Raw genomic sequence first — 11,457 nt, forward strand, 5'->3', positions numbered from 1 at the left:
CGCGCTATAGAGGGAATCAGGTATTGAAAGCGCGACGGAATCGGAATCGGCAAGATCAGAAGGTTTCCTTTTTCTTCCGAATTTGCTTCTGCTTCTGTCGTTTTGATTTCCACTAGATCGTAAGGTTCTTACGCTTCCGATTCCGCTTACTTCGGTAGCGGGAACCAGCTCGAAAATGTAACAGTCCCTGTTACTAAGAAATTTCAATAATAAGGCACGGAGACGCATGCAGATAAAATGAGTAAGTGCTTTGATAGAAAGATGCATACACTGTTTTTGTGCATGTGTTGAACATTACAGTTGTTTTTAGTTTCAATGCCTCACTACTTTCTTAAGTCCTCTTAAAAAATATGCGAATATGGCATTAATAAACGCTTTAGATGACAAATCAGGGATTTAGAATGTTTCGTTATTCTCATATGATCGCCCCGATCATTTCTATCGCAACGATCGTTTGCAAATACTAAGAAGATCGTGGACGAACGATGCGATTGGAAACGATCGGGGGTTCTTATATGATCGTCCCGATCGCCTGGTATGAGCAAAGACCTACGAAAAAAATCGTTTTAGCCCTAGAACTAACACAATGGCAGCCTTCAATGAAAGAGCAAAACTCGTGGTCTCCTATTTTTCCAGTTATTATAGTTTTACGGCGAAAAAAGGGAAAGAGAAGCTGAAAGGATAGAACACGGGCGATCCAAGCGATCGTGATCGCCCCAATCGCCGCAGACGATCGCCTGTGTAATGTTCTCATAATTTATAATCACCTCGATCGTAAGAAAACTTTTTGAAGTGACAGAGGCGATAGAAACGATCGGGCGATTATATTAGAACCAGCCTTTAGCGAAATCGACAAATCAACGAAACAAGTAACACCACGTTTGAAGATGAATTCTCCCCCGCGACTCTATTTGTTGCCCTCCTTTCTTTGCACTCAACTGCGTACAGTTGTAAATAGTGTAGCCCTCTACTAAAGAAGTTTTATCTTTTTAGCCTGGACACCGTGTAAGCGAAGTATCATTACGACCGTGCCTAGAAATGTCTTTTAGATTACTGATTCAACCGCCGATTCCTGTAGATGAAGACCCTCTGAACAACGTATTTAAATACCATGCAATAAATCGAAGTAGGACCGAAGGCTAACTTTGGGATGCAAATAAGTAAATAAGACGGTGTTACACACGCACGCGTAGCAATGCAAGCACAGAGAAATGGTTGAACTGAACCAGAAGACTAAACGAAACACGATCGTGAGGGATTGGGTAAAAACAAACCCCTGGGTTTCCTTCCTCCTCAGAATTCAGTTCCTTGATCTTCTTGCTCTCGTCATCTTCCGGCTATAAGGGACTTTATTATTCTACTATTGCTCCATTTTACCATATTAGGGCAAAAGAACTTGCAAAATATGCCACGTTATTACACAGTAGAACAGGGAAAAATACGGGCGGACAAACTTACGGAATACTGGCCCAAACAAAGTGAAAAATTAGTGGAATAATAAATCCCTTATTCGATGGTTTAACATATAATACGAGCGGACATTTTGCTCATTGCTCGTATTTTTTCGAGCCCCTACGGGGCTCGGAAAAATACTACGCGACTCCCCTTTCTCCTCTTCTTATTTCATTTCTTATTTGCGTCTACTAGCTGAGGTAGCCTAATGACACACAATAGTTTCATTTCCATGTTTAATCTGCTGACACTAAAGGGAGCAATGTAAAGCTTGCTCCAAGCTCTAAGAGTGAGCAAAATAAACGCGCGTACGTGAAAATTTAAACATTGTCGTTCTATTTTATTTTATTTTCTGCTTTCGTGCGTTTTTGTTTTCCACCCAATCAACAGCTGGATGTTTGTAACAGGCTATATAATCTGTGGAAACCTTTTTGTCTGCAATGGAGGCTACTGACTTCATTTCCTTCCAAATCAAAACACAAAGTAAGGAATAAGGACTAGGGGAGCGAGATATTCCAGCGTCACAAAACACTCTTCCAACCCACTGCTGCGCGCAGACATCGTGCTTTGTTTCGTTTTGTCTTATTTTTTATTTATTAATTTTTTTGTGTCATGGTTGATAAGTCAGCCGAGCGGGAAAATCCTTTTGTTCGCGTTTCCTTGTCCGATTCCTGATTTTAGGGAACTTACATGAGGTAGATATTAAGAAGCAGACATCACGAAAACAGTTTCGTCTTCCGCTTTCGTTTTGGAACAACCCGGTAAGTACAGCTTGTATCTTGTATTGTACTAGAATACGGCATTAGAAATAATCCTTAAATACTTCAGTGAAATTAATCTTGATTTGATAAAGTTCACTGAACGGCTGGCTTGTTGCGTGGCTTGAGTTTGAGGCGGAAATTTCAAAGATTTCTGTCTATTCATCGCCGCGGCCAGCATCACTTCGAAACCCTGCTTTAAATGCAAAGACAAACAAAGCGTGAAGGATGATGTTTTCAGGAAATTCAATGCGAAATGATTAGATAAGTTTATTGCGGCCATACATTTGTATGTAGGCTGCCGAACATATCGGACCATATCACTTTCAGGATTGAATATTTAAGGACTGTTATTTTAACAAACACTGTATTTCATTCCATGTTTGCACTTATTCCGTAATAGTGGTCATGACTATCACAGATATGTCGATGCGACCGATTGACATTATTTTAAAACTTTTAAAGTACAAAGTAAGTTAGTAAAGCTTGGTAAATGGTTAAAATTAGTTTAATTCTATGCGCACTGTTGATCGTGTTGCAGCCAAGTAGAATGCATGAATAATTGTATCTGAACTGACCAGTTTGTGTAATCTGATCTAATCCTCTGTTCAGGAGAACAAGAATCTTAAAATTGGATCAGTGTGTTGTGAAAAATGTCCAGTAGTGTTTTTAAATTGTGGGCTTATTTTGTTATTACCACTATGGATCGATTATGAAGTCAAAGTGTCCAGCTGTGATTACAGACAAAAAGCATTCACTTTGGATCTACTTGCTTCTGCAGTTTACAATGTTCTTCTTTGTAACTGTGTAGCTAAGTTTGCTGTGTCTCATTTTGTATCAGCACTGAGCAGCGTTCAATGAAAACATTTTAGAATATTAACCGGGTAGGCAATAAAACCTGCATTGCATTTGCGTACGTGCGAACTTAAACCGCGATGTTACACTTGATTGCTGAAGCTAAACATAATAATATATTTTATATATATGTTAATAAGAAAAGTGTAAAAGTGTTATTCATTGCTGATGTACTGCTTTTGTGGAGTTTGAGATTGGTCCACTTCAAAACTAAAAGGCAGAAAATATAAAAAGAAAACCACACTGAAAAGTTGTAAAACCAATTCAAATTTCACGCTAATCGTCTTTAAACAACCCGGCCCAGTATGTTATATCATATGCTAATCAGAGACGGATCCAGAAAATTCCAAAAGAATACCGCTCTAAAGATGCTTGATTACAATTTCTCCCGAAAACAAATCCAAGGAAATATTAATACAAAACAAAAAAATACTATAGGGTAAAATTAAACCATAATTACTAATTAGTATTGCTACTGAGAAATTCAATGCACCAGCCTGTGGATAAGCCTCTTGCTAGGAGATAGGGCGAAAAGCGAGTCGAATCGATCGAAGTGAGCCCCCCATTATATCTTCCTTCACTCTGCTTCTTTTCTTGCTTGCCTGCCTTATCTCTCAACTTATTCAATAGTTTTGGCACGTCGGATAGTAGATATTTGAATTGGTCACTTATAAAAGTATGAATGCCCCTCATGACACTATGTTACCGCGTTAGAGGTTGGTTCGTGGCTTTACGACAGTTGTCACGTGACTCCTCACCAGTCGAGCTGTCACGTTCTTTGAGAACGTGAGCTGTTTAAAGAAGAATTTCACCAAACACGTTGACAACGGTTTTTCAGATCTTGCAGTGACTGAGGGCGGTAGTTAATGGTATAAGAAGGTAGCTGTCTTACAGAAAATATTTTGAGTCAGCCTTGTAAAATTCTTCAATAATGGTGTCTGTATGCACTTGCTATCTGGCTGAGGTCACAGCAAGCTCAAATTGTAATCACTTACTGCTAGCTAGCGTGACGTTTATTAATTATAGGTTTTTAATGTCCTCTTATGTTACTTCCTGTATCACCGGAATCCACTTCTAGGTCTTACATCGTGAATTCTGTTTGCGTGATCACTCCCGTGAATCTATTACCATCTCATCTCATTTTGGTGCAGTGTATCTATATCATGTTGCGATTACCTTTTTTCCCTCAATTACCTGCCCAGAGCTAACGTTTTTACCCTTTACTGCTTAGTAGCGTGATGTGCGTTATCAGTTTATTTTGGTGCAGTTAATTTATCTAATGTTGCGTTCCTTCGTGAAAATAAGTTTCCGATGAACATGTGATGTCTAACTTCATAACCCCCCACATGTACGCGCTCACCGCGGATCGGCTATTTGTAAAGCCATGTAACCTGTTTTACTTCTTTAAGATTGATATGGCTAATTAAAACGGCAGGTATTTCACAAGTGCTAACTGACTAACGCCCATTCTGAGAAATCGTCTTTATCTTCCTCATTTTTGGTGTATATAGTAATAACCAATAACGATCATATTATGCACAAGTCACTGGTCTAAAATTTAATAACTAAGTATTGTTCAGGACACTGATATATCATACTAACTGCTAAGTGACATATAGAGGAATAAACGAGTGCTCTCGCAAACTCGTATAGAAAACAAAAGTCTAGCCACATGACTGGAACAGGAAATATCGTAACCAACCAATCTTGTCTCACAACAACGTGTGAGAGGTTTAAGCGTACCTAGGGACAAAAGGAGACTACCTTGTAACAAAAGGTGCACTGGATCGCATTTCTATGCATTGTTACAGTCCCCATAAACTAAACCGGGACAATCAAAAGAATCGGTTGTTTTTTACACAATAGGCAGTAGAGGGGGAATTTGATCGCAAACCCCCCCCCCCCCTGAAAAATTAATAAAATTTATAACGCGAGCTATCTAAGGTTATGTTTAATTTCATTTCTTACGATTTTTGTCAGGTTACAGTTAAACTGTTATGGACAACGTAGAAGAGATTCTTCAAGCTGTTTTTATTGGCATTGCAGTGGCCACAGTTTTGCTTCAAACTTATCGATACAGTAACGCCATTGAGCTGTTCAGTGAATGCTTGGTTCTTCTGAAGAGGTATTCTACAAAGCTAGAAAAGGAGAAACTAATCGAACACTACGCGCTGGTATATCAAAGGCTGTTTAATCTTTACTGTCTTGTTGGTGATTATAAAAATGCTGTCGACAGTGGCGAGGAGGGAATCCACGTGTGCAGCGAAATTGGTGATGTTGGAAGCGCAGCTGAATTGGCAGACAAAATTGGCGATTTGTATCAGTTAACTGGCGAGCAGGTGAAAGCCAAAGAAAAATACGAGAAGGCATTCACATGTTACTTAAGCGAGATGATGGTGTTCAATTTTTTTGACATACCTGTTATCAAGCGAAAAGAAAATTTAAACAAAATGCTTGTAGTGGCAGCGAAAATTTGTGACAAGGAAAGGCAAAGAATGATTCTTAGCAAACTCGGTGAGTTGTCCTTGTCGCTTTTCGAGTACCCTGAAGCGAAGGACCATTTTCAAAGGGTGCTTGCAATTTCGAAAGAAACTGGCAACAGAGAAGAAGGAGGAAGAGCTCTTCGCAGCCTGGGCAATCTGTATAGAAAAATGGAAGAATACCAACAGGCAAAACAACATTATGAACAGGCAATAGCAATCTTGGAGGAGGCTGGTGAGATAAAAGAGCTGGGAGTGGCCTGTGGCGAGCTTGGGAAAGTATACAACATCCTTCGTGAATTCCAAAAAGCAAAAACATTGCAACAGAGGGCTCTCGATATAAGCGTGAAAATCGGAGACAAAGATGCAGAAATCATAGATTACCGAAGCCTTGCCGACGTCCACGCATCTCTTGGTGAATATGACGAAGCGAAACATTGTTACCAAAAGGCGCTCGCTATAAGCAAAGAAATTGACAATAGAAAAGCAGAAGCCTTGACATACAGTGATTTAGGGGGGTTTTATCGCGATCTGAACAACTTGAAAAAGGCCGAGAGCTATTGCAAGAAAGCACTTGAAATCTACAAAGAAATTGGCGACCTAGAAAACGAAGGATCTGAAATTAGTGACCTTGGAGACCTCTACTGTTTTCTTGGCAAATATGACGAGGCAATAAAATGTCATGAAAGAGCGCTTGCTGTCAAAAAACAAATTGGTGATAGAAGAGGAGAAGGGGGAACATACTGTAACCTTGGTACTGTTTATCAATCTCTCGGAGACTATGGTAAGGCAAGGGAATGCCATGAACAAGCACTTTCTATCTCCAAGGAAACAAAGCACCTCAGAGGGCAAGGAGGAGATTACGGAAATCTCGGAACTGTTTGCCAGCATCTTGGTGATTTTGTCACGGCATATGATTACTTTAAGACGGCACTGGAGATAAACATTCGAACTGGTCAAACCGAAGGAATAATTGCAGCATACAATCACCTGGGAGTTGTTTGTCAGCATCTTGGGGAATATGTAAAAGCTGAAAAATTTTGCCTAAAAGCCCTTGCAACTTCCAGAGAAATTGGCGACAGAACAAAAGAAGCAAACATTTTATCCAACTTGGCAGAAATACAGAAAATGATCGGAGAACCTGACAAAGCAAAATTGTATTGCAAACAGGCACTTCAAATCAGCAAAGAAGTCGGAAACATCAGGCTAGAAGCGGTAATGAACGGTAACCTTGGAACTGTTTATGAATCACTTGGTGATATTACTACGGCCAAGAAGTATTTCGAAAAGTCACTGGCAATCACAAAAGGAATTGGAAGCAAAGATGGGGAAGGCACTGCTCTCGGTAACTTAGGAACTTTGCATGCTTCACTGGGTGAATATGCTGAGGCGAGGAAATGTTACGAACAGGCTTTGGAAATTGCAAGACAAACCGCTGACAAAAAGGGTGAAATGACAATGAACAACAACCTAGGATCGTTGTACTTGTCTCAGAATGAACTTCAGAAAGCATTAGATTTTTTTAAAACAGCACTTGAAATCTGTGAACAAATGGGAGACGTCCATGGGAAGAGCATGAGCTATTGCAACATAGCAATGGTATATGTGGTGTGTCAAGATACTCCCAAAGCTCTATCGCATCTCTCAGCAAGCATTAAGAGCCTTGAAGACATGAGAGAATCAGTTGGGGAGAGCGAATATTACAAGATAGGGTTTGCTGACAAAAATGCTGCTCCTTATCGATTAATGATTACTGTCTTGTTGAAACTGAAATGCGTCAACGCGGCATTGTCAATCTCAGAGCTTGCACGTGCCAGATCATTAGCAGAGTTAATCGCAACTAGATATTCCTGTAAGGATTTGCCTGGTTTTGATCCCAATCGATGGATTGACTTCGCGAATGTCATTAAAAACAAATCATGCACATGTCTATCATTTTGTTTTGTGTATGTAAAGCTTCTCTGTTGGATTGTAAGGGCTAGCAGGGTAGACGTTGTAACAAATAAAGATCTCACTGCAGACATCCGACCTCAAGGTGCGTCTATTCAAGACTTGCTGGAAACGTTGGTGAATCAGTTTTACGAAACATTTGGGCTTTTAGAAGGAGAAAGATGCGAAGATCGCTCGCTGTTTTTATGGGAAGAAAACACTACGGAAAGATCCCCATCAAAAGTTGAAGAAGGTGTCACCACCTCTCAGGTCACGGAGCAGAACGAAGGAGACCAGGATCCACGAGTCTTAAAAGATTTGTATAACATCATCATAGCCCCTGTGCATAAACTTCTGAAAGGATCTGAGATCATCATCGTTCCTGATCGTTCTTTATACAGAATTCCTTTTGCAGCGCTGATGGACGAGAGTGGCGAATATCTGTCTGAAAAGTTCAGGATTCGTTTCATTCCTTCTTTGACGACACTCAAGCTGATCCAAGACAGTCCAGCGAACTATCACAGTCAAACAGGTGTCCTGATTGTGGGAGATCCTGAAGTAGGCCTCGCCGAATTAGACCCTCTTCCCTGTGCCAGAGAGGAAGTAGAGATGATCGGACGGTTGCTGCATGTTCGCCCTTTAATTGGAAAACAAGCCACCAAGCAAGCTGTGCTTCAGGAGATACACTCAGTGAGTCTTATTCACATCGCTGCACACGGCAATGCAGACAGAGGAGATATCGCCTTAGCCCCTGCCCAGCATATTAAAGGCAAACCGAAGAAAGAAGACTTTGTGCTGACAATGTCCGATATCTCAAAGGTTCAGTTGCGAGCCAAGCTGGTGGTGCTCAGCTGTTGTCATAGTGGACGCGGGCAAATCAAAGCTGAAGGAGTTGTTGGAATCGCCCGAGCGTTCTTAGGATCTGGTGCACGCTCCGTGTTGGTGTCTTTGTGGGCTGTTGACGACAGTGCAACGATGGAGTTCATGAAGCAATTCTATGGACACTTGGTCCGTGGGAAGAGTGCCAGTGAGTCTCTTCATGAGACCATGAAATGGATGAGAGGAAATCCACAATACAGTGAAGTGAGAAAGTGGGCACCATTCATGCTGATTGGAGATGATGTGTCATTTAACTTCAAAAAGTAAATGTAAGTGCTGAGTTTTATGTTTTTTGGCCTTTCGCTGATGTACATAGTTATTGAATGTAGGAAATTTATCTAGAAGGCACGCCGATTCAATGGTAATTGGAGGTGATGTGTCATTTAAATACAGGAAATGAATGTAGAATGAGTGAAGAATGTTTCTTTGTGGTGCACACCGATTATGGTGCGACTGTACATGCAACTAATGCCACACGACAAATTTTGTATTAGATTTTTCTGTAAAAGATTTCCAAAACAAATTAGCGATCGAACAACCTGCACACTACACAACTGATAAAATTGTGTCCATTTTCATGTTTTTAACACTCTCTCTCTATAAGTCAAGTTGCAAAGAACGTTATTGGAATGGGTAGTTTGGTTTGAGTAGCCGCACAGTAGATGATCACGTAGGAAGTGTACCCAGTGTATAAGCTGTCTGTACACTATCCACGGCGTCTCAAGTTTGTTGTACAAAGAATCAGAGAATGTCAAGTGGACACGATTTGTCTTTTAAAAGTAAATGAGAATGACAAAGATGTGTTGGCAAACCCCATTAGATACATTAAGCTATAAGGCATAGCCCGTTATTACTAACGCATTTTGTGTTTTTTTTTGTTCCTGCAGGAGTCAAGTACCAGAGGAAAATAAAGAAATCTGACAAGACAGACTGTGATTCATCTTGTTGTTAAAGGACTACAAAAAGCAACAAAATTTAAGATTAGAATTGTACATGTACCAATTTTTACCTTGATGTTGACGTAGGATATTTGAAGACTTTGTTGTCAATTTTTAGATTCTCGGGTCGTCGACGCTTTGATGTAATGAAACTTTGTAGGCTTGAACTTCTCCAGTCATTTGATCAACAGAGGTATTGAGAAAAATGTGATGCTGAAGCCAAAGTAACGTTTTTGAAGCGCAGAGCAAACTAGTTTGCGTATATATATATTATCGACTTTTAGGGAGTTACTATAGTAGTTTCCTTTCATAACGAACAACTTTACCAGATATCCTATCACGTATTTGAAAATGAAAGTGTAAAACTACTGCATTATTGTACATTTGAACGCTATAATGGGCGTTTTTATTTGCAACATACGTGTATAGCCGTCGCATTTGCCGTTTGGAATTTTCTATTGTTTTAAGCTCGAAAAAAATAAAAAATTCCGACGGGCAAATGCGAGGGCTATACGCGTTTGATGCAAATAAATACGCCCATAGTTGTGCTATAAAGGAATTTCCTGACCAGCGTAGATGGAAGCCGTCAGTTGTATTTTCTTTGTTTTGTACGGTAATTAAGGTCATTGTAATGCACCGGTTACTAAATTGTATCTGGTAAAAGCATTTAATATAAAAAGGATTGTGTAATTAAAGTAAAATTAAAAATGACAAATTCGAAGATATACTTATAATTAGGCTTGGTGACGCATGCAGATGAAATAAATTAGTGCTTTGATAGAAAGGTGCATAGACTGCTCAGGTATTGAACACTACAATCAGGGGCGGATCCAGGATTTTTCAAAGGGGGGTGGCTGTTTACCAATATTTTTGTTTACTATATTGTTCCAGCCCCAGTTTGTTTTTATGGGGGGAGGGGGGGGCGGGGGTTCGGGCTTTTAGGCAGTTTTTTGAACGTGGGAGTGCAAATGATTTTGGGTCTGAGGCCCATATTTAATGGAGCCAAAGGCTCCATCCCCCTAGGGGGATGTGGGGGCATGCTCCCCTCAGAAAATTTTGAAAAGTTGAAGCCTCTTAGACGCAAAATATTCTTTCTTCAACTTACCTTGAGTTATATTTCGGAGAAAAAGTCTAGTACTTATGAAATAAACAGTGATTGAAATTTAAAGTTGACAAGCCAGGAACTTACAGGAAAGAACAGATATGCGTTTGTTTTGCTCACCCACGTGCATGGAAATTTTTAGCCCTTGGCAAAGTGGCCTGGGGACAACTTTGGCGACTTTGCTTGCTTGTGAAATCGCTTCGATGCGAAAAAACGGTACAAAAACTCGCTAAAAAAGATGTAAATGGAGAAGAAAATCATTCCAGCAAGGATAAAACAACTCTTGAAAGTTAAAAGGAATCTAATTTTTTAAAATTATACACACATGTTTTGTTACATTAAGCCAGAAGTTCGTAAAACAGGCCTTTCTTAACTTTGAACGGCCGCCTGACTATCAAAGGTGGATAGACATTGTCGTTATTTTTTATTTTAATATGTTTATTTTTGTTTTTCTGGTGGATCAAGGGGGGGATCCACCCCCCCCCCCCTGGATCCGCCCCTGACAATTAATATTAGTTTTAATGCTTGACTACTTTCTTAAGCGCTCTAAAATTTGTGCTTATGTGTTTATGGCATTAATAAACGCTTTTACATGTTACAAATCAGAGATTTAAATTGTTTCGTTAGCAAAATCGAACAAATCAACGAAAGTAAGACCTCATTTATAGATGAATTTTTCCCCACGACTCTCTCGGTTACCTGCACACGGATGCGATTCCCACCGTGTGAAGCTTAACAGCTTGTCGTAAGCCAGGCCCTCTAGCAAATATCTTTTATCTCTTTGGCTTGGACACACGATTTAAGCCTAATATTATTATGTCAGTACGCGCCTTAAAATGCTAATTTCAAGACTACTGATTTGACTTCCATTTCTTACGGATGATCATAAAGACCTTGGCCTCGCAGAAATGCATAAAATATTTTGCACGAAAATCGAAGTAGGGCCGAAGGCTAACAATGGGAAGCAAGCAAGTAAGCAGTTCTGGCCCCGTTTGTTGAAATGCTATCCGCCAGATAAATTACCATCTAGCCGATTAAAACAAACCCAGGATTCAAAGTCTCTC

At 40.0% G+C, this 11,457-nt stretch overlaps 1 protein-coding gene across 3 annotated transcripts in view; it reads left to right on the forward strand.

Annotated features, from left to right (window-relative positions):
• The first annotated feature begins 2,168 nt into the window (after positions 1-2,168).
• The window catches only part of LOC144654214 (uncharacterized), a 95,684-nt gene continuing 86,395 nt past the window's right edge, over positions 2,169-11,457 (forward strand). For 2 of the 3 annotated variants that reach the window (XM_078514316.1, XM_078514310.1), the window contains exons 1-2: positions 2,169-2,213; positions 5,046-8,622. In XM_078514316.1, the coding sequence (XP_078370442.1) occupies positions 5,063-8,620 (3,558 nt within the window). In that variant the 5' untranslated portion in view covers positions 2,169-2,213; positions 5,046-5,062 and the 3' untranslated portion in view covers positions 8,621-8,622. Of the gene's footprint in view, positions 2,214-5,045; positions 8,623-9,240; positions 10,079-11,457 lie in introns of those variants that run through there. The other variant, XM_078514301.1, reaches the window with a different exon arrangement.

This window comes from Oculina patagonica, chromosome 1 (assembly GCF_052425735.1).
Source record: "Oculina patagonica isolate OP01 chromosome 1, crgOcupat, whole genome shotgun sequence".
Classification (NCBI taxonomy): Eukaryota; Metazoa; Cnidaria; class Anthozoa; order Scleractinia; family Oculinidae; genus Oculina; species Oculina patagonica.